Source organism: Oncorhynchus mykiss, chromosome 5 (genome assembly GCF_057628025.1).
Source record: "Oncorhynchus mykiss isolate SJ-2025 chromosome 5, ASM5762802v1, whole genome shotgun sequence".
Classification (NCBI taxonomy): Eukaryota; Metazoa; Chordata; class Actinopteri; order Salmoniformes; family Salmonidae; genus Oncorhynchus; species Oncorhynchus mykiss.
The window spans coordinates 54896747-54916417 of record NC_143026.1 but is presented as its reverse complement, the minus strand read 5'-3'; the positions used below and the strand labels follow the sequence as shown (position 1 = coordinate 54916417).

At 44.9% G+C, this 19671-nt stretch overlaps 1 protein-coding gene across 2 annotated transcripts in view; it reads left to right on the top strand.

The window, feature by feature from the left end:
* The window catches only part of kdm4b (lysine (K)-specific demethylase 4B), an 87879-nt gene extending 71738 nt beyond the window's left edge, over positions 1 to 16141 (top strand). For both annotated transcript variants that reach the window (XM_090235178.1, XM_036977812.2), the window contains exons 15-22: positions 413 to 492; positions 709 to 764; positions 943 to 1051; positions 6611 to 6796; positions 7114 to 7284; positions 8412 to 8531; positions 11555 to 11647; positions 14384 to 16141. In XM_090235178.1, the coding sequence (XP_090091304.1) occupies positions 413 to 492; positions 709 to 764; positions 943 to 1051; positions 6611 to 6796; positions 7114 to 7284; positions 8412 to 8531; positions 11555 to 11647; positions 14384 to 14845 (1277 nt within the window). In that variant the 3' untranslated portion in view covers positions 14846 to 16141. The remainder of the gene's footprint in view (positions 1 to 412; positions 493 to 708; positions 765 to 942; positions 1052 to 6610; positions 6797 to 7113; positions 7285 to 8411; positions 8532 to 11554; positions 11648 to 14383) is intronic.
* Positions 16142 to 19671: the final 3530 nt, after the last annotated feature.

Below are 19671 nucleotides of genomic sequence, written 5' to 3'. Positions count from 1 at the left end.
CAGCAACGGTGTTGTTGAGAAGAAGAAATGAAGCGAGGAGGCATCCTGTCAAAAAACAAACACGCTCTCTCCCCCCCCCCCCCCCCCCCCACACACACACTCTCGTCTTCTCTTCCTGGGTCATTGCTTGTAGCTGATCTACATGCACGCGAGTTCAAATGCACAAACGACAACAACAACAAAAATATTTTGCCGCCCAATCAGAACTACGTGTAGCTGTGGGGATTTGTAAAAAGAGAGGAGGAGAAAGTTGTGCTTTGATTAACAGAATCCTTTTCATGGCTCAGTAGGTTCAGTACCAATAAATGTGAATGGCAGGCCAGAAGATTCAGTTAATGTTGACTTGTTTCTTTTCTCTCTCTCTCTCTGTCTCTCTCTCTGTTTCTCTCTCTTTCTTTCTTACCCCCCCCAGGTTGTTATGGTGTTAGGCCGGACACGGTACACAATGGGGCCTGGAAGTGTTTGAGATGTACAGCGCTCGCCTGGACAGCGGTGAGTCCTCAATCAAATCAACACAAAACCGCATTATGCCTTCACTGGAAACAACTCCATGTGGACTCAGACCACCGGGCTTCTTAATTGACCATATTTATCCCATTTGGAAACATATTTTATATGCAGGGATGTTGATACGACTGAACAACACCCCTCACTTCCCCTCTGTGCCCACTACCTACCCACATCCTAACCCTTCATGTGTTCTCACAGGACTGCTGTCTGTGTAACTTACGGGGAGGCGCTTTGAAGATGACCACGGACAACCGGTCAGTGTCCCCTTCCCTAACTTCTGCACGGCACTGGCCGTCCCCTATGTTACTGTAACATGGCATGGCTTGTGATAAGTTGTACGCTGTGTGTTGTGAACAGTTGGGTGCTCGCGTCATATGTGTCCCCCCACACAAACACACACACGTCATGTCTCCTCTCTTCTCCTCCCTCCAGGTGGGTCCATGTGATCTGTGCCATCGCTGTGGCCGAGGCCCGCTTCGTCAACGCCGTCGAGAGGGAGCCGGTGGACATCAGCGCCATCCCAGAGAACAGGAAGAGTCTGGTGAGTGGAGGGAGGGAGCCCAAGAGTCATGTTCAATTGGCACCAAATGGCCTGAAACAGGGAAGGGGACTAACTGAACTTGTCCAATGAGTGGCCCTGACACTGTGCCCTAAAGTACATGACTCTGGTCCTAGATGGCCGATGTGTAAAATGCACGGCATTTTCGTCAGATGCTTAAACTTGGTGATCTCCTTTGAATTGCCTTCTCAAAATTAGACTGGAGTATTCTAGAATTACGCTCCTCCCATCCTGCTCCTCAACTGCTGCGACTGCTCTGTCGCTACCAGGGCCCGTATCCGCAAAGCATCTTAGGGTAGGAGTGCTGATCTCGGATCAGTTTTGCCGTAAATTATATGGACGGATCCTAGGTCAGCACTCCTACTCTGAGATGCTTTGTGGATACGGGCCCGGGTCTCTCAACTATTCTCTCACAAACTACCTCGCGTCTCCCGCTCTCATGTCGTTTTCTCTCCCCATCACTCCTCCTCTCTCCCCATCACTCCATCTCTGTCAGTCCTTCATTCTTTCTTTCTTTCTCTCTCTCTCTGTTCCTTTTTCTCTATCACCAACTCCCTTCACACTCCACTGTCTCCCGTTCTCTCTTTTGCTCTTGCCACTCTGTTTCCTTCCATCCGTCACTCCCTCTCTCCTCCTCCCGGATGGATGGATGGTGTATTAGTGAGCCGAGGAGGACGGTGGCAGAGTTAAATAATAGATGCACGGAAATGAATGGCTGAATAATCAGGTGTCATTTCTCTGTGCGCTAAATGAACTGCGTTGATCCCGCGGGCAGGAGGCAATTTCCCATTGCTGCCGCGCCTTTGAACACACGGCTCCCTTCCCTCCCTTTATCTCCCTCTCTCCGTCCCTCGCTTGATCCCTCCCTCCCTTCATCCGAAGCGACTTCAGTCGCACAGCCTCCGCAGTGGCATTGTCACAAATCTACAAATATAATGTCGTCGTCCCCCGAATAATCTATCAAAAGAAGTGAAGATCGTCTTTTGAATAATTTACATCCGAGCACTGTTTCCTCCACCTTTTGAAAAGGGCTGTTGAAAAAGCTGCCGCGCCCTCCTGATGATTTGGACGACTGGGCTTATCTCTATTGTAGAGGAATGGTGTGATCTAATTAATTTGGGGCACCACATGTTATTAGTCCACAAGAAACTGTAATTGTCATCTCATTTGGAAGGTCATTAAGTTCTCAAATGACGAGCTAAATCCATTCCTCAGAGGCCAGTGGATACTTTTATAGACGAAAGACTTATTCTAGGAGCATCGAGATAAGAGTTTACAGGATGAATGAATAGTGGCGATTTCACTGGTAAACTACTCTGCGGTACAGAATTAGAATCCAAAAAGCAGAAAGGGAAAAGAATAAGGGGGAGAAGGTTGTAGAGCATTTGATCAAATGGACAAAGGCAAGATAATTGTTTGAAAGTAGTCCAAATGAAGTGAGCCAGGTAATCCTAGGAGAATGACAGCCTTAATGAAGTAAGACGAGGCAGATTTACACCCTCGGTCAAATCAAGGAAGTCACAGGTGACCTGGATACTGCACTTCAGACAAACGGATTGTTATTGTGGTGCGCAGAGAATGGAGTCTCAACTTTCGGGAACACAGATTCACCGCATGTTCATCACTCAAACAACAAATATGCAAAAAAGTAGCCCAATTAGCGGGATGGATCTGACCATCTTCTTGTCCCCGCAGTGCTCAAGTTTATAATGGCTGTCAGTGAAAACCAATACAGCGCTGTGAAGCGGAGAATGTGACCCCTGAAGTTGTGTACAACTCGTTACTTTACACCCACTGCGTTCCAATTTAGGTGCTGATCAATGACAAACTCTGCCATTTTTAACCCCGTATACAGGATCACGAGGGCTACCAAAACCCTCAAATCTGTGAGCTAACTTAAAACAAATAAAATAGTACAATCAAATTTAACTTGGTAAAGTCAGAAGCAATAATAAGAATTTTATAGAAAATACAATTTTTTTCAAATAGAGAGTTTATTTTGCATAGTGCAAAAAATATGCATCTCACGTGTTAGCATTTATTTTCTTAAATCTAGTGATAAGTGGTAACAGTTGTATTAGACTCAATTTGGAGAGTTAAATGACAGCAGCAACAGATCCTCTTTATTGATACCAATTCAAAGGATTGTGGGGTTAAAATCACGTTTATGCAACCTAATAATCACCCTTAGAATACTTCCAGAAGCAACTGAATTTTGTATTTAAATTTGAGAATCTACAATAGAAATTGACCTTCTCCTAGTCTTCATCGAGCCCTGGTTTTGGGACAGATGGGATGAGTTCAAATCAGGTGCCAATCCTTTGGAATTCCCCCCCTCGAGCTGTTTGATTGATTTGATCTGCTAGTTAAAGAAACACACACGCACACACACGCACATGACAGGGATATCATTAAAAAAAGTCAGACTTGTTTCCATTGTGGTCTTCATTGATGGAGATGGAGTTTGAAAAGTCTCTCTAGTAGTCCGTTCCGGATGATGGAAAGGGAGTTGATGCAGTGGGTTGGAAATGCAGTATAGCATGAGTGGACGGGGCATCAATGGTACAGCCAGGGAGAAACAAAGACAGTCCGACAAAACTGGCCCGGAGCTCTTTGTCAGTGTACCACAACCTGCTTCCCCAACGTTCAGTTCCTCCACAGGAGCGGCTCCTCCACAGGTATTAGTGCTCTATTGCCGAACATGTGGCACCCACCCACATCGAAAGTTTACATACACTTAGGTTGGAGTCATTGAAACTTGTTTTTCAAACACTCCACAAATTTCTTGTAAACAAACTATAGTTTTGGCAAGTTGGTTAGGACATCGACTTTGTGCATGACACAAGTAATTTTTCCAACAATTGTTTACAGATTGTTTCACTTATAATTCACTGTATCACAATTACATTGGGTCAGAAGTTTATATACACTAAGTTGACTGTGCCTTTAAACAGCTTGGAAAATTCCCCAAAAATTATGTTATGGCTTTAGAAGCTTCTGATGGGCTAATTGACATCATTTGAATCAATTGGAGGTGTACCTGTAGATGTATTTCAAGGCCTACCTTCAAACTCAGTGCCTCTTTGCTTGACATCATGGGAAAATCAAAAGAAATCAGCCAAGACCTCAGAAAAAAAATTGTAGACAAGTCTGGTTCATCCTTGGGAGCAATTTCCAAACGCCTGAAGATACCACATTCATCTGTACAAACAATAGTACGCAAGTATAAACACCATGGGACCACGCAGCCGTCATACCGCTCAGCAAGGAGACGTGTTCTGTCTCCTAGAGATGAACGTACTTTGGTGCGCAAAGTGGCAATCAATCCCAGAACAGCAGCAAAGGACCTTTTGAAGATGCTGGAGGAAACGGGTACAAAAGTATCTATATCCACAGTAAAACGAGTCCTATATCAACATAACCCGAAAGGCCGCTCAGTAAGGAAACTGTAGTCTGGCCGCTCAGCCAGACTACAGTTTGCAACTCACATGGGGACAAAGATCATACTTTTTGGAGAAATGTCCTCTGGTCTGATGAAACAAAAATAGAACTGTTTTGCCATAATGACCATCGTTATGTTTGGAGAAAAAAGGGTGAGGCTTGCAAGCCGAAGAACACCATCTCACCCGTGAAGCACGAGGGTGGCAGCAGCATGTTGTGGGGGTGCTTTGCTGCAGGAGTGACTGGTGCACTTTACAAAATAGATGGCACCATGAGAAAGAATTATGTGGATACATTGAAGCAAAATCTCAAGACATCAGTCAGGAAGTTGAAGCTTGGTCGCAAATGGGTCTTCCAAATGGACAATGGCCCCAAGCATACTTCCAAAGTTGTGGCAAAATGGCTTAAGTACAACAAAGTATTGGAGTGGCCATCACAAAGCCCTGATCTCAATCCTATAGAACATTTGTGGGCAAAACTCTGTCACACCAGCTCTGTCAGGAGGAATGGGCCAAAATTCACCAAACTTATTGTAAGAAGCTTGTAGAAGGCTACCCGAAACGTCTGACCCAAGTTAAACAATTTTAAAGGCAATGCTACCAAATACTAATTGAGTGTATGTAAACTTCTGACCCACTGGGAATGTGATGAAAGAAATAAAAGCTGAAATAAGTCATTCTCTCTACTATTATTCTGACATTTTCACATACTTAATAAAATAAAGTGGTGATCCAAACTGACCTAAGAAAGGGAATTTTTACTAGGGTTAAATGTCAGGAATTGTGAAAAACTGAGTTTAAATGTATTTGGCTGTAAACTTCCGACTTCAACTGTATTTCTATGAGGAAATTTGATGCATTGGTTCTAACCTCAGCCGGCAAAGACCAAAGCAAAAAAAAGGGGGCAAGCTAAACAAACAAACAAATAAATAAATGTTTGTTGACGTCCATAAATCTCCTCCTGTGGTTCGTTCCGTTTGTGAAGCCTGTCTCATGATTCTGCCCAGTGGAATATTAAATCAGGCGACTGCGAGGCCGGTGAAATATCTCCTAGCCGAGGCCCTATCGAGAGCTGTTGTGCATTTCCACCGCTGGCCCACGGGGTCTAAAATGAAGTATTGACATTTTAATAAATATTTTTTATTTTCCATCGATCTCCTGCGGGTCACGGCGGGCTATATGCAATCTGTCAGCGAGAGAGAAGGAGACAGAAGAGGGATGGGGAGCGAGCGAGGGGAGGGGAGGGGGGGGGGGGCAGGCAGGGAGAGGGGTTAAGAAAGTGAGGGGGGAGAGATGGGGGAGAGAAGAAGAAAGGAATGGAGAGAAGGAGAGTGTGGAGATGGGATCGGAATAGGTTGAAAGAGTGGGAGGAAGGAAAAAGGAGGATGGTGAGAGAGGGAGGCGAGTTAGAAAACAGGTCTTGAGGGTGAAGGAGAGATGGGAGAAAGACAGAAAGAGATGAGCGACCGATGCGAGGTGGGGGAATGCCACGTACGAGAGGATCAAGGAGGCAGAGAGAAGAAAGGATGGACAGGAAAATAACAGATGAAGGATAATATTTAGTTTGAAGAGCCAACTTAAAATGTTGCCTCGTTTAAACTCCTGCTGTGCGCAACAGAGCGCACCACCTTTGTAACTGCATTTGATTGAGTGTTTCTCACCTTTTCATGACATTTACAAATATCAAAAGTTAAAACAAAAGTTTCACTTGTAAACTTTAGAGTGAAATACTGTTTCGCAGAACTTACGATGAGCATTTATTCCTTGTTCACTTGCTTTTACACCATGTTTTCACTAAAACTGTACCCCTGAAATATCGTTTTTGCTCGAACAATATTTGGATGTTTTTGTTTTTTAACATCAACTTCGGACACAACAGGTACACTGTGTTGCTTCCGTATCAAAGTAAACTCAATCAAAGTTAAGCATTTATTTTCAGCCAAGTCTCTTGCTCTTGTCGATATTGAAACATACTCCTGAAATACTAAATGCTCTGACAATAGTGTAGAAAAGTTATATATATTTTTTTAGACAGACTTTAGACACTGTCAGTACGATGTTTTGACTCTTAACATGCCTATTCCCTTCTCTGGTGTTGCAGAAGTGTGTGTACTGCCATAAAAACACCAAGCAGATGTGCGGCGCGTGTATCCAGTGTTCCCACGACAGCTGCTCCACCTCCTTTCATGTCACCTGCGCTCACATCGCCGGCGTGCTCATGAAGCCTGCCGATTGGCCCTACGTGGTGTCCGTCACGTGCCACAAGCACAAGAAGACCAATCACAAGGTGCGAGCTGTGTTACGCTGTGTGAAATAGACATTTGCAAAACGAACAGCTTCTGCTTAGCTTTATGTTATGAATGTGTCAGGCTAAGTGTTAGCTTCACTGCTACACTATACGTTTTTCAGATTAAATCTCATATGTCCCACTTATGGGTTTCCTGCCAACTGAAATTATCATAGAATATGAAGGCTGTGCACTGTCTGTGATCCACTGCTCTAACAACATATAAATAAAATGGCAATAGATAGATTTTAATCAAGTACATGATATTTCCCTCCATGTCAAATACTCAAACACCCTCCCTCTCTCTGTCTGTCAAGGCGAGGGCGGGGCCAAGGGGGGAGTTTTCTCTGGGCCAGAAGGTGATTGGTCGGAACAGCGACGGCTGGTTCTACCCCTGCACCATCATCGGCATGGCGTCGCACACCTTCTACGAGGTCAACTATGATGACGGCTCCTACTGCGACAACTTATTCCCAGAGAACATTGTGGTGAGTTCCACTCTACACCGCTCGGTGTCTTAATCAAAGCAAAGTTTATTTGTCACATGCGCCGAATACAACCATACCGTGAAATGCTTACTTACAGGCCCTTAACCAATAGTGCAGTTCAAGGAGAGTTAAGAAAATATTTACCAAGTAGACTAAAGTAGAATTAATAATAAAAAGTAACACAATAAGAATAACAATAACGAGGCTATATACAGGGGGCACCGGTACCGAGTTAGTGTGCAGTGGTACAGACTAGTTGAGGTAATTTGTACATGTAGGTGGGGGTGAGGGGACTATGTATAGGTAATAAACAGTGAGTTGCAGCAGTGTACAAAACAAATGGGGGGGAGGTGGTGTCAATGTAAATAATCTGGTGGCCATTTGATTAGTTGTTCAGCAGTCTTATGGCTTGGGGGTAGAAGTTATTAAGGAGCCTTTTGGTCCTAGACTTGACGCTCTGGTACCGTGCGGTAGCAGAGAAAACAGTCTATGACTTGGGTGACTGGAGTCTCTAACACTTGTATGGGCATTCCTCTGACACCGCCTATTAGATAGGTCCTGGATGGCAGGAAATAGGTCCTGGATGGCAGGAAGCTTGGCCCCAGTGATGTACTGGGCCGTTCGCAGTACCCTCTGTAGCGCCTTACGGTCAGATGCTTAGCAGTTGCCATACCAGGCGGTGATGCAACCGGTCAGAATGCTCTCGATGGTGCAGCTGTAGAACTTTTTGAGGATGTGGGGACCCATGCCAAATCTTTTCAGTCTCCTGAGGGGGAAAAGGTTGCGCTGTGCCCTCTTCACGACTGGCTTGGTGTGTTTAGACCATGATAGTTTGTTGGTGGTGTGGACACCAAGGAGCTTGAAACTCTCGACCCGCTCCACTACAGCCCCGTCAATGTTAATCGTTAAGGTTTAAAACAGTGAGGTGACCATTATATGGTGAAGTGTTGACCTAGTCGACGAACATAACAACAGGAGAGAAAATGAGCTCTCAAAGCCGTGTTTCATAGAGCGGCATATCGAATGGATATGTTGGATGCATCTCAAATCCTAACCTGTTCTTGTCTTGTTCCCTCCTCTCATTCCCTCACTCCCCCCCCCCCCCCCCCATGTCTCCCCACTTCCAGAGTCATGACTGTCTTCGTAACGGCCCGCCAGAGATGGGCGAGCTGATGTTGGTCCACACCACGGAGGGCAAGGCGCTCAACGCCTCCTACGTCAGGGACCACGTCCACAAGCACTACCAGGTGAGTAGCGGTGGCCTCCCATACTCTCCTTTATTCACTCCCCCTCATCAGCCCACCAACCATTTTACCCGGAGAGCGACTATAGGCCTCGGTGCAGGTTTTTGATTCGAGCCCAGCACTAATGTCAAGTTGATTAGTTAGAATCGGGATGTTCGAGCTAGTCTAGTACAGAAGCCTGTACACCCTGTGTACCGCCATGTGGGTCCGAGGGGTATATGGCTTAAAATCCGGACCACTTTTGAAGTTTGTAAACATCTGACGTCTAAAACGCGTCACTTGAGTCATAAAGTCCACATTAGCATAGCCTAGGGCAAAATGGAGCTACTGTATATTATCGTTCTACCACTAGGATGCGCGGACAGGTCAAGAAGAATATATTTCCCCTCAAACCTGTTGTAAACTCTTTTAGTAGGCTTTATGAAAGGCATTTACATTGATTCCCTATCACTGCACGAGGTCGGTTCTACAGCTCCAGCCTCTTTACGACACAACTTACAACCTACAGGACTTTTACTCTCCGGCACGGTATTTATCTGCGTGCGAAAAAGGATGGCCACCCTTGTAGGTTATGACGGAGGATCTTGAAACAGCGGGCATTGAAATTTAAAAGTTGAGAGATTTAGCGTTTGCGGTCGGCACGTGGGGAATTTATTGGTGCGATGCGCAGAGTGCTTACGAGGTATACCGCTTAGAGGAGAGGAATTTCCTGCTTAGTGTTCCTGGAATTTGTACCAGAGCAACACAACTCCTCAGAAGACACGTGGTGTGTACACACACACGCGCACACACACACACACACAAGGCGAGAGAGCGAGAGAAAGAGCCTGTTATATTAATCTCGAAGCAAGTCGGCCTGGTCCTAGCCTAATGAGCACGTCTGTGCGCTCACACACACTTTCAGCGCTCAGAGCTCACACATACTCGGCATGGGCGACGTGTGATATGACAAGACAAATGCCACACACACTTTTTCTGGTTTAGGATCACACAGACCAATCCCTTTAATCAGTGTGTGAGTCTGTCTGTATGTACAGTGTCTTTGGAAAGTATTCAGACCCCTTGACTCTTCCCACATTTTGTTACATTACAGCCTTATTCTAAAATGGTTCAAATAAAAAAAATTACTCAGCAATCTACACACAATACCCCATAACGACACTTGGAGACAGGTTTTTAGGCATTTTTGCAAATGTATAAAAAAAAAAACTGAAATACCTTATTTGCATAAGTATTCAGACCCTTTGCTATGAGACTTGAAATTGAGCTTCCATTGAGTTTCCATTGAACATCCTTGAGATGTTTCTACCCCTTGATTGGAGTCCACCTGTGTTAAATTCAATTGATTGGGCATGATTTGGAAAGGCACACACTTGTCAGTAAAAGGTACATAACAGCCCGCTCGGAGTTTGCCAAAAGGCACCTAAAGATTCTCAGACCATGAGAAACAAGATTCTCTGGTCTGATGAAACGAAGATTGAACTCTTTGGCCTGAAAGCCAAGCGTCACGTCTGTAGGAAACCTGGCACCAACCCTACGGTGAAACATGGTGGTGGCAGCATCATGCTGTGGGGATGTTTTTCAGCAACTGGGAGACTAGTCAGGATCGAGGCATAGATAAATGGAGCAAAGTACAGATAGATCCTTGATGAAAACCTGCTCAGGACCTCAGACTGGGGTGAAGGTTCACCTTCCGACAAGACAACAACCCTAAGCACACAGCTGTGGCTTCGGGACAAGCCTCTGAATGTCCTTGACTCGCCCAGCCAGAGCCCGGACTTGAACTCAATTGAAAAATATATTTCATCCATTTTAGAATAAGGCTGTAACGTAACAGAATGTGGGAAAAGTCCAGGGGTCTGAATACTTTCCGAATGCAGTCGATGTGAGTTCACGGACATGCGCATGTGTGTGTGTGTGTGCGCTCTAATCTAGGAGTCTCACTGTGCTTGTAAAATCCTGTTTTTTCAGATGTTATTTCCAACATAACAAACAACCACAACACTTTCAGAAGAAAAAAAGAAAGAAAAACTTCTCAAAAAGTGTATTCCCTCCCCGTCTTACTGGCGGTGAGATGTCTGTGTGAGCCAGCGCTAAGAAGCTGTTAAAATCAACTCTCCAGCTGGTGCCTGTGTCAGGGTGGCGAGCGCGACCTTGTCTAGTAGCCGTCACCACCCCAAAGGGCCTCTCTCTCACTCACTCACTCACTCACCAGAGTTTTCAAAATGCATACCCTCTCCAGCTCATTCCAAAATGGTGGGTAAACGAGCTGATAACCTGCCTACCATTGCTTATGTAATAGAATGGGGAATGGGAAGCACGCTTCAATTACCAGTTTACATTTTTAAAATAATTGTAGCTATTTTTAATCAACCTCCTTTTGCATTTGTTGAATTTTTGTTACCCAATGATTGGGCTTATAAAAGCACATTTAGTCCAGCAGCAACGAATGAGCTGTTTGAGAAGCTCTAGCTGTTGCTCTCACGCTGCCTGACAGATTTCCTACTCATGTGCTGTGCACTTGTGATAAACATAACTACTAACAAAAATACACCCGCGCCAATTTAATTCCACTACATTATGCAAATGGACCTATGGACTGATAAGCATGACCAATCGAAATGTATTTACATTGACGGGTATTTCCATCGATGAACAGGCTAAAAAAACTGTATTTTGGCATCCAACTTTTTTCTTCTCCTGGACAATTGGCCGGTGGCAGTTTTTTATTTATCGGCTTTCCATTTTTTGGGCGCCCAAAAGCCGGCTATTACCTGCTAATGGAAACCCTGGTGTTTGTGTTTGTTACCTTCAATCACGCAATTCTGGTACAGTATTTTGTCCTATTGACCTATCCAACTTGGAGCCAGGGACTCTCCAAAAATCATAGGGTCTGTTTTTGTAGTTTTTCCAAGTATGACACTTCATCAACTTTTTATTAAAGTTTTTTTTTATTTTCTCTCTCACTCTCTTGCCCTCTCTCTTTCTCCATCTCTCTTTTCTCTCTCGTCCTCTCCACTATTCAGGTGGAGTTCCAGGATGAGTCACAGTTGTTACTGAAGCAAACAGAGATCCACTCGCTGGAGCAGGACCTGCCCAAAAGGGTCTGCGCCCGCCTGGTACGCGATCACCTGGCACCCACCTACTAGGGAGAGGGAAGCAGGGGGATGGGCTGGGGAGAGGGAAGCAGGGGGATGGGCTGGAGAGAGGGAAGCAGGGATGGGCTGGTGAGAGGGAAGCAGGTGTTGTTTGGGGGAGAGGATGGCAAGAGTAGGCTGGGCTGGGGGAGAGGATGGCAGGAGTGGGCTGGGCTGGGGGAGAGGAAAGGAATTGGTGCGTGCACAATATTATTGCACATTACGTTATGATAATCAGTTCAGTCAGGGCTGTGCTGAGCCCTTTTATAAAATGTACTTCCCACTGTATGTACAGTGCATCTGGAAAGTATTCAGACCCCTTATTCTGAAATTAATTAAATAGTTTTTTCCCCTCATCAATCTACACACAATACCCCATAATTACATAGCAAAAACAGGTTTTTAGAATTTAGTGCAAATAAAATAACATTTACATTTACATAACTATTCAGATCTCCGCTGCAGTTATTTTCAGGTCTCTCCAGAGATGTTCGATTGGGTTCAAGTCCAGGCTTTGGCTGGGCAACTAAAGGGAAATTCAGAGACTTGTCCCGAAGCCACTCCTGCGTGGTCTTGGCTGTGTGCTTAAGGTCATTGTCCTGTTGGAAGGTGAACCTTCGCCCTAGTCTGAGGTCCTGCATGCTCTGGAACAGGTTTTCATCAAGGATCTCTCCATGCTCCGTTTATCTTTCCCTCGATCCTGACTAGTCTCCCAGTCCCTGCCGCTGAAAAACATCCCCACAGCATGATGCTGCCTCCACTATGCTTCACCGTAGGGATGGGCCCAATGCACTGTCAACTGTGGGACCTTTTAGAGACAGGTGTGTGCCTTTCCAAATCATGTCCAATCAATTGAATTTACCACAGGTGGACACCAATGAAGTTGTAGAAATATTTCAAGGATGATCAATGGAAACAGGATGCACCTGATTTCAATTTCGAGTCTTATAAGCAAAGGGTCTGAAAACTTAAGTAAATAAGGTATGTTTAGCATTTTCATAGATTTGCAAAAATGTCTAAACCCTAAACCTGTTTTTACTTCGTCGTTATGAGGGCATTGTGTGTAGATTGACGAGGAAAAATATATATCCATTTTATAATAAAGCTGTAACGTATCAAAATGTGGAAAAAGTCAAGGGGTCTGAATACTTTCCGAATGCACTGTAAATAAACTATGTTCAGATACTTATTACTTTTTTAAACGGGGGGACTAAATATAAGAAGTGCTTTCATTTCTAAATGCTGAAACAGATATGTATGAAAATACCCTCAAGTAAAGGGTGACATTCTGTGCAATCGCCTCATATGAAACATTTGATCTCATATCCAAAGTCCTAGGGTACAATGCTAAAATATAGAATGTCAGCTTCACTGTCCAAATGGATAAGGCGGGGAGTTGTACATACTGTGTATATACAAAAGTATGTGGACACCCCTTCAAATGAGTGGATTCGGCTGTTTCAGCCACACCAGTTGCTGACACATGTATACAAATCGAGCACACCGCCATGCAATCTCCTTAGGTCAACATTGGCAGTGGAATGGCCTTACTGAAGAGCTCAGTGACTTTCAACATGGCACCATCATAGGATGCCACCTTTCCAACAAGTAAGTTTGTCAGTTTTCTGCCCTACTGGAGCTGCACCTGGTCAACTGTAAGTGATGTTATTGTGAAGTGGAAACGTCTAGGAGCAACAACGGCTCAGCCACTCAAGCTCACAGAATGGGACTGCCGGGTGCTGAAGCATGTAGTGTATAAAATTGTCTGTCCTCGGTTGCAACACTCACCACTGAGTTCCAAACTGCACAAGAACTGTTTGTCGGGAGCTTCATGAAATGGGTTTCCATGGCCGGCTAGCCGCACACAAGCCTAAGATCACCATGCGCAATGTCAAGCGTCAGCTGGAGTGGTGTAAAGCTCGCCACCATTTGACTCTGGAGCAGTGGACACGCGTTCTCTGGAGTGATGTATCACGCTTCACCATCTGGCAGTCCGACAGACTAATTTGGGTTTGGCGGATGCCAGGAGAATGCTACCTGCCCCAATGTATAGTGCCAACTGTAAAGTTTGGTGGAGGAGGAATAATGGTCTGGGGCTGTTTTCATGGTTCGGGTTAGGCCCCTTAGTTCCAGTGAAAGGAAGTCTTAACGCTACAGTATACAATTACATTGTAGTTCCAACTTTGTGGCAACAGTTTGGGGAAGGCCCTTTCCTATTTCAACATGACAATGCCTCCGTGCACAAAGCGAGGTCCATACAGAAATGGTTTGTCGAGATCGGTGTGGAAGAACCTGACTGGCCTGCACAGAGCCCTGACCTCAACTCCATCGAACACCTTTGGGACTAATTGGAACGCCAACTGCAAGCCAGGCCTAATCGCCCAACATCCGTGCCCGACTTCACTAATGCTCTTGTTCTTTAATAGAAGCAAGTCCCCGCAGCAACATCTAATTGAACACCTTCAAAGAACAGTGGAGTCTGTTATAGCAGCGAAGGGGGTACCAACTCCAAACTAATGCCCATGGTTTTGGAATGAGATGTTTGACGACATACTTTTGGTCATGTCGTGTACTTTACTTGATGGGAAACATACATGCTTACAGTTTGGTTGAAAAGGTTGTAGTGGTTTGTATGATGTAGGGGCAAAGGTATGGAAGAAGGGATTGTGTCTATTTCATGCCACTGTTTTAATCATAAGCTGTATCTTACCTCTCCAGGCAATACCAACCCAGGAAGGTGTTATGTCAGGAGATGAACCACAGGCAGCCAAGCGGCCTCGCCTCCCCGCTCCTCACCCCCCACCTCAAGCCCTCATGGACTCAACGCAGCAGCACCTCGGACGCCACCCCCCAGCTACAGCCCCAGCACCTCACAGTATTACACCCACCACCCCCAGCCATGTGTCTGCTCCCCCCAACACTGACATCAGTGCCCCTACCCTCACACAGGCTCTGGCAATACCCATCCCCGAGCCCACCCTTAACCCAATGCCCGCTCTCCCTGACCCCTATCTCGCTGACCATCTCCCAGCCGCCCCCCTGCTGCCCCTGTCCCCAGACATGCCCTCCCAGCACCAGGGCGAAGTCTACACGCCTAGCTCCAGCTACGTATCCTACATGGAGACTCTGCTCAATGCACATTTCCCCCCTCAGGAAAAGGGCCCCGGCCCCCTGTTTTAATGAGACATACCACTCTGCAGTGCTAGCTAGGCTCACAGGAGCTCAGCTAATGCTATGAAAGATAACTTAATCTATGCTAACGGAAGCTAGCGGTTGACGAAGCTAACGGAGGCTAGCTAATGGACAGTAGCATCCGCTACACAGGAGTTGAAAACAGGGCGGCAGAGGAAGCCCTCCTCGGTTGCATGTCTCTTCATTTGAATTTTCTCACTGTGGTGATGGGCAGCTCCTGGAACTGCAGCGGGAGAGGGAGGCTTCTTCCGCACCTCTGTATCTTTTCCATTGTGCAAGACACAATGTATAGACATGAATAGACTCTCGCGAGCATCAACGCCGTACCTCTCTGCATCCATTTATTTACCCATTTCTCACACTTTTACAGAAAGGAGAACCCCTTCAAATGGGCACGTGACATCAGCAGTCTACGTGCATCAGCTTTTTGAGTTGTTCTATAAAACCAGCTACAAGTCTCTTTTTTTTATTTTTTAAAGAAGCCATACCAACCGCTAACAAGGAAACGGAAAATCAAATGGACAGAATATTTGTGTACAGTTTCAATAATGTATTTTTGTTTTTTCTTGCGAGAGGTCCTGGGGGAAAGGGTGGGGGTGTATTACGGGGGTTTCACAAGTATTTAAATGTCTTAGTCACATATTGATATAAAATATTTGTACAAAGAAAAACATGTTCAATGCAACCATGGTAGTTGCACTTTACCGTAAACTTGTCTGCAGAACCATTGAATTTTGTGAAGATGTGTCGCAGTAGTTGCGAATGTGACCTTGCGTCGACTAAACCCCAAAATGGTGTTACACAAATGGCCGTATACAAACGGCTCACGTTTTCCAACTCCAGAACTTCTACTTCTGGGCTTGTTTTTGTAGCATTCTTCGTAAAATGTCAAATCAATGTTACTATTCAATTTTGTCTGTCTGTATGACTATTCTTTCTGTTTCTTTTGTGAATATATATTAACTAACCTCACGAGGTGACGGAGAAAATGGTTTGATTATCAAATTGTGATCCTTTTTTTTTGTTGAGATTTTAGAACCATAAATTGAATTTCTACTCCGGTGAAGAAATGATGAATTTTCAAATGGTGTGTTGACTCTTTATATAGGGTGCTGTAAGGTATCCTGGACCAACTGAGGAAGCATGTTTCTCATACCCTTAGTCACATTGTACATAGTGCAAGCCTTGTGTATGTGAATCACATCTGTCAATGTCATACTAGCCATTTCATTTAACTGTTGAAGAGGCTTTATTTCATAGGAATTAAACAAGAGTTGCAATGATTACTAGCTGCCGTGGTTTTCCTTTCTCATGTTTCGAAACTCGCTCTTATCCCTCTCTCTTCCACCAGCTGTCCGTCCTTGCTCATCCCACGCACCACTCCCCTTCCCTGCAGGCCGCTACAGTTTGACTTTGCTCTAATGGTGCGATTGAGCACAGTGGAGGTATAACTACAGCTATTACTTGCCCCCCCCCCCCCCCCCCCCCCCCATCCTCCTCTGGCAACATCACAACCTGAATCCCAAAGAGGAGGCTAATGTTTAAAGGAGGGGAAAAGTGTTCCAGAGGCCATTGAGGTCACTATTGATTTTTACTGCCCATAGGTGTAGTTCTAATGAGAAGCGGGACAGTGACTGTTCCTCACCTCATCTGCCAATTGTGGCTTTCTGTCGGATTCTCTACTCTTCTCCGAAACTGTGCACTCGTACATTTCCCCTCTCATCGATTATAAAAGGAATGGACTGGTGTAAGGGATATGGTGGGAACTCCCTCCAGCCATGCTTGCACCAATCCGATAGCTTTAAATGCATGGGGAGGGGAGTGCACACTTCTGGATAAAGGGTAGAGAATCAGAAGGCAACCGGTCTCAACATCTCTAAAATGCCTTCTTCTAGAGTTCCACCACAAAAGGCAGCTGTTGCTGTGTTTACACAGCTAGCCCAATTCTGATATTTCCTTCACACACATTTTGACCAATCAGATCAGCTCTGAAAAAGGATCTGATGTTAAAAGCTCTGGTGTGATTGGTTAATATCAGAATTTGGCTGCCTGTGTAAATGCAGCCTATGGCTCTTACGCTGTGAGGTCACAGATATTCCCCCAAAAAATGTGGAGGTAGTAATGTAGATGGTTTGCTCTAGCCCTATGTATTATTGAATACAGTTGAGTACATTTCAAGTACTCTGAAATGTTGCCCCTGTTCAAGGATGGCAACCACAATCACCAGAATATGGTCAAAGGCAGTGACAGAACACTGTATGAATAGGATCTAGTAAACAGATATGCAGTGCCTTCAGACAGAATTCATACCCCTTGATTTATTCCACATTTTGTTACAGCCTGAATTCGAAATGAAATTTTCACCTGTCTACACACAATACCGCATAATGACAGTGAAAACATGTGTTTCTACATTTTGTTTTGGACAATTAATTGAAAATGAAATGCATGAATGTCTAATTTACATAAGTATTCACGTCCCTGAGTCAACACTTTGTAGAAGCACCTTTGGCAGCGATTACGGCTGTGAGTCTTTCTGGGTAAGTCTCTAAGAGCTTCCCACACCTGGATTGTGCAACATTTGCCCATTATTATTTTCTAAATTCTTCAAGCTCTGTCAAATGGGTTGTTGATCATTGCTAGACAACCATTTCCAGGTCTTGCCATAGATTTTCAAGTAGATTTAAGTCAAAACTGTAACTCAGCCACTCAGGAACTGAGACCGCAACACGTTGTGGTCAGGACAAAAAGTTAGCTGCTTTGCCACATTTTTTGCAGTATTACTTAAGTCTTGTTGCAAACAGGATGCACATTTTGGAATATTTTTTATTCCGTACAAGCTTTTTTCTTTTCACTCTGTCAATAATGATGAATGAACTAAAATAGTACTGCAAAACATGTGGCGACGTAACTAACTTTTTGTCCTGTGTGTTATGTTTTGGGCAAATACAAATATTGTACCACTCTCCATATTTTAAAGCATAGTGGTGGCTGCACCATGTTATGGATATGCTTGTAATTTTTAAGGACACAGGAGTTTTTCAGGATAAATAATACACGAAATGGGGCTAAGCACATGCTAAATCCTAGAGGAAAACCTGGTTTGGTCTGCTTTCCACCAGACACTGGGAGATGAATGTCTTTCAGTAGGACAATAAACTAAAATAAAGGGCCAAATCTACACTGGAGTTGCTTACCAAGAAGACAGTGAATGTTCCTGAGTGGCCGATTTTACAGTTTCGACTTAAATCTACTTGACCATTTATTTAACTTTTTATTTTACTAGGTAAGTTGACTGACAACACAATCTCATTTACAGCAACGACCAGGTGAATAGTTACAGTAGGGGGGGATGAATGAGCCAATTGAGAGCTGGGGGTGATTAAGTGGCCATGATGGTATGAGGGCCAGATTGGGAATTTAGCCAGGACACCGGGGTTAACACCCCTACTCTTACGATAAATGCCATGAGATCTTCAGTGACCGCAGAGAGTCATTACACCCGTTTAACATCCCATCCGAAAGACGGCACCCTACACAGGGCAATGTGCCCAATCACTGCCCTGGGGCATTGGGATATATAGTTCATTTTCAATAAATGTATTTTTTTTGACTTCGTCATTATAGGGTACTGTAGATGGGTGAGAGTTGTTTTTGATTTAATCATTTTGAATTCGGGCTGTAACACAACAAAATGTGGAATAAGTCCAGGGGTATCAATACTTTCTGACGGCACTTTGTATTGTATATGACATGATGAGACATGAGTTGTGAATTATGGGATCCCCTCTCTTCTTACTACAGAAATATTGATTATGTGCTTGCACTGTGACAAATGACCATGTTTAGAAAACCATTTGGAGATGTGTGAGCGAGAGTCCCTTAGGCCCTGGCATATCTTTACTGAGTACAGATAAATGATTCATCTTGACTTGCTTCAAATTTGCCTTTTCATATTTTGATGCTCTCTTCAGCAGTGGCATTTGTACTGAGTGGATTCAAATATTTATGCTGGTTTCAAACTGCAATCATTTTGTCATTATACGAAGGATGAACCCAGCACCGCAACACGTGGCACGCTTGAGAATGTAGTCGATGTCAAACGCAACTGAACGCTATATTAACATCTGCTCATATCATTCACTTCAGTTTCACTAAAGGGATGAAGGAAACCAGTACTGCTTGTCCTTTTCAGTCCACACTCATTTACCCCCACGAAGGTTCATATAAATAAAACCTGTCATCCTGTTAAAGTAATTGCAGAGCTGGTACATCCCCACCGCAAAGCAGGACTGAGAGCGCCACTTTAGAATTTTAATAGCTGTGCCATTACAGAGGGCGACTCAGCTTTGGCATCGACGTGTGTGTGTGTGCGTCTGGAGGATTTGTCACCGTGAGTCCCCCCGAGTCCCATCGTGTTCTGCCCACCCCCTACAACCCCCCCCCCCCCCTCAGTATGCCAGCTATAATTAGAAATCCTGCCTCACATCAAACAGCTAAAACCACCCTCACCCCCCCACACCCCTCACCCGTCACACCGATAGAGGGGGTCACTCTGTGGAGACCTCATCCCCCTCGGTACGTCAGCCGGCTTTTCATCTGGCGACTTCAAAACAAGTTTCTTTCTGTGCAATGCCAGACGAGCAGGGCCACACGAGGAGAAGGAACCTTCCAGCTAGACAACGACTTCAAAAGATTAGGGGTTCAACAAATCCTCTCACTTCGCAGGGCGAGATGTGGCAGAGAGGAGGGGAGGGGAGGGGGGGGGGGGAGCAGCAGTCACTGCACTAGCATTTCTTTCAGGTTTCTGGTCC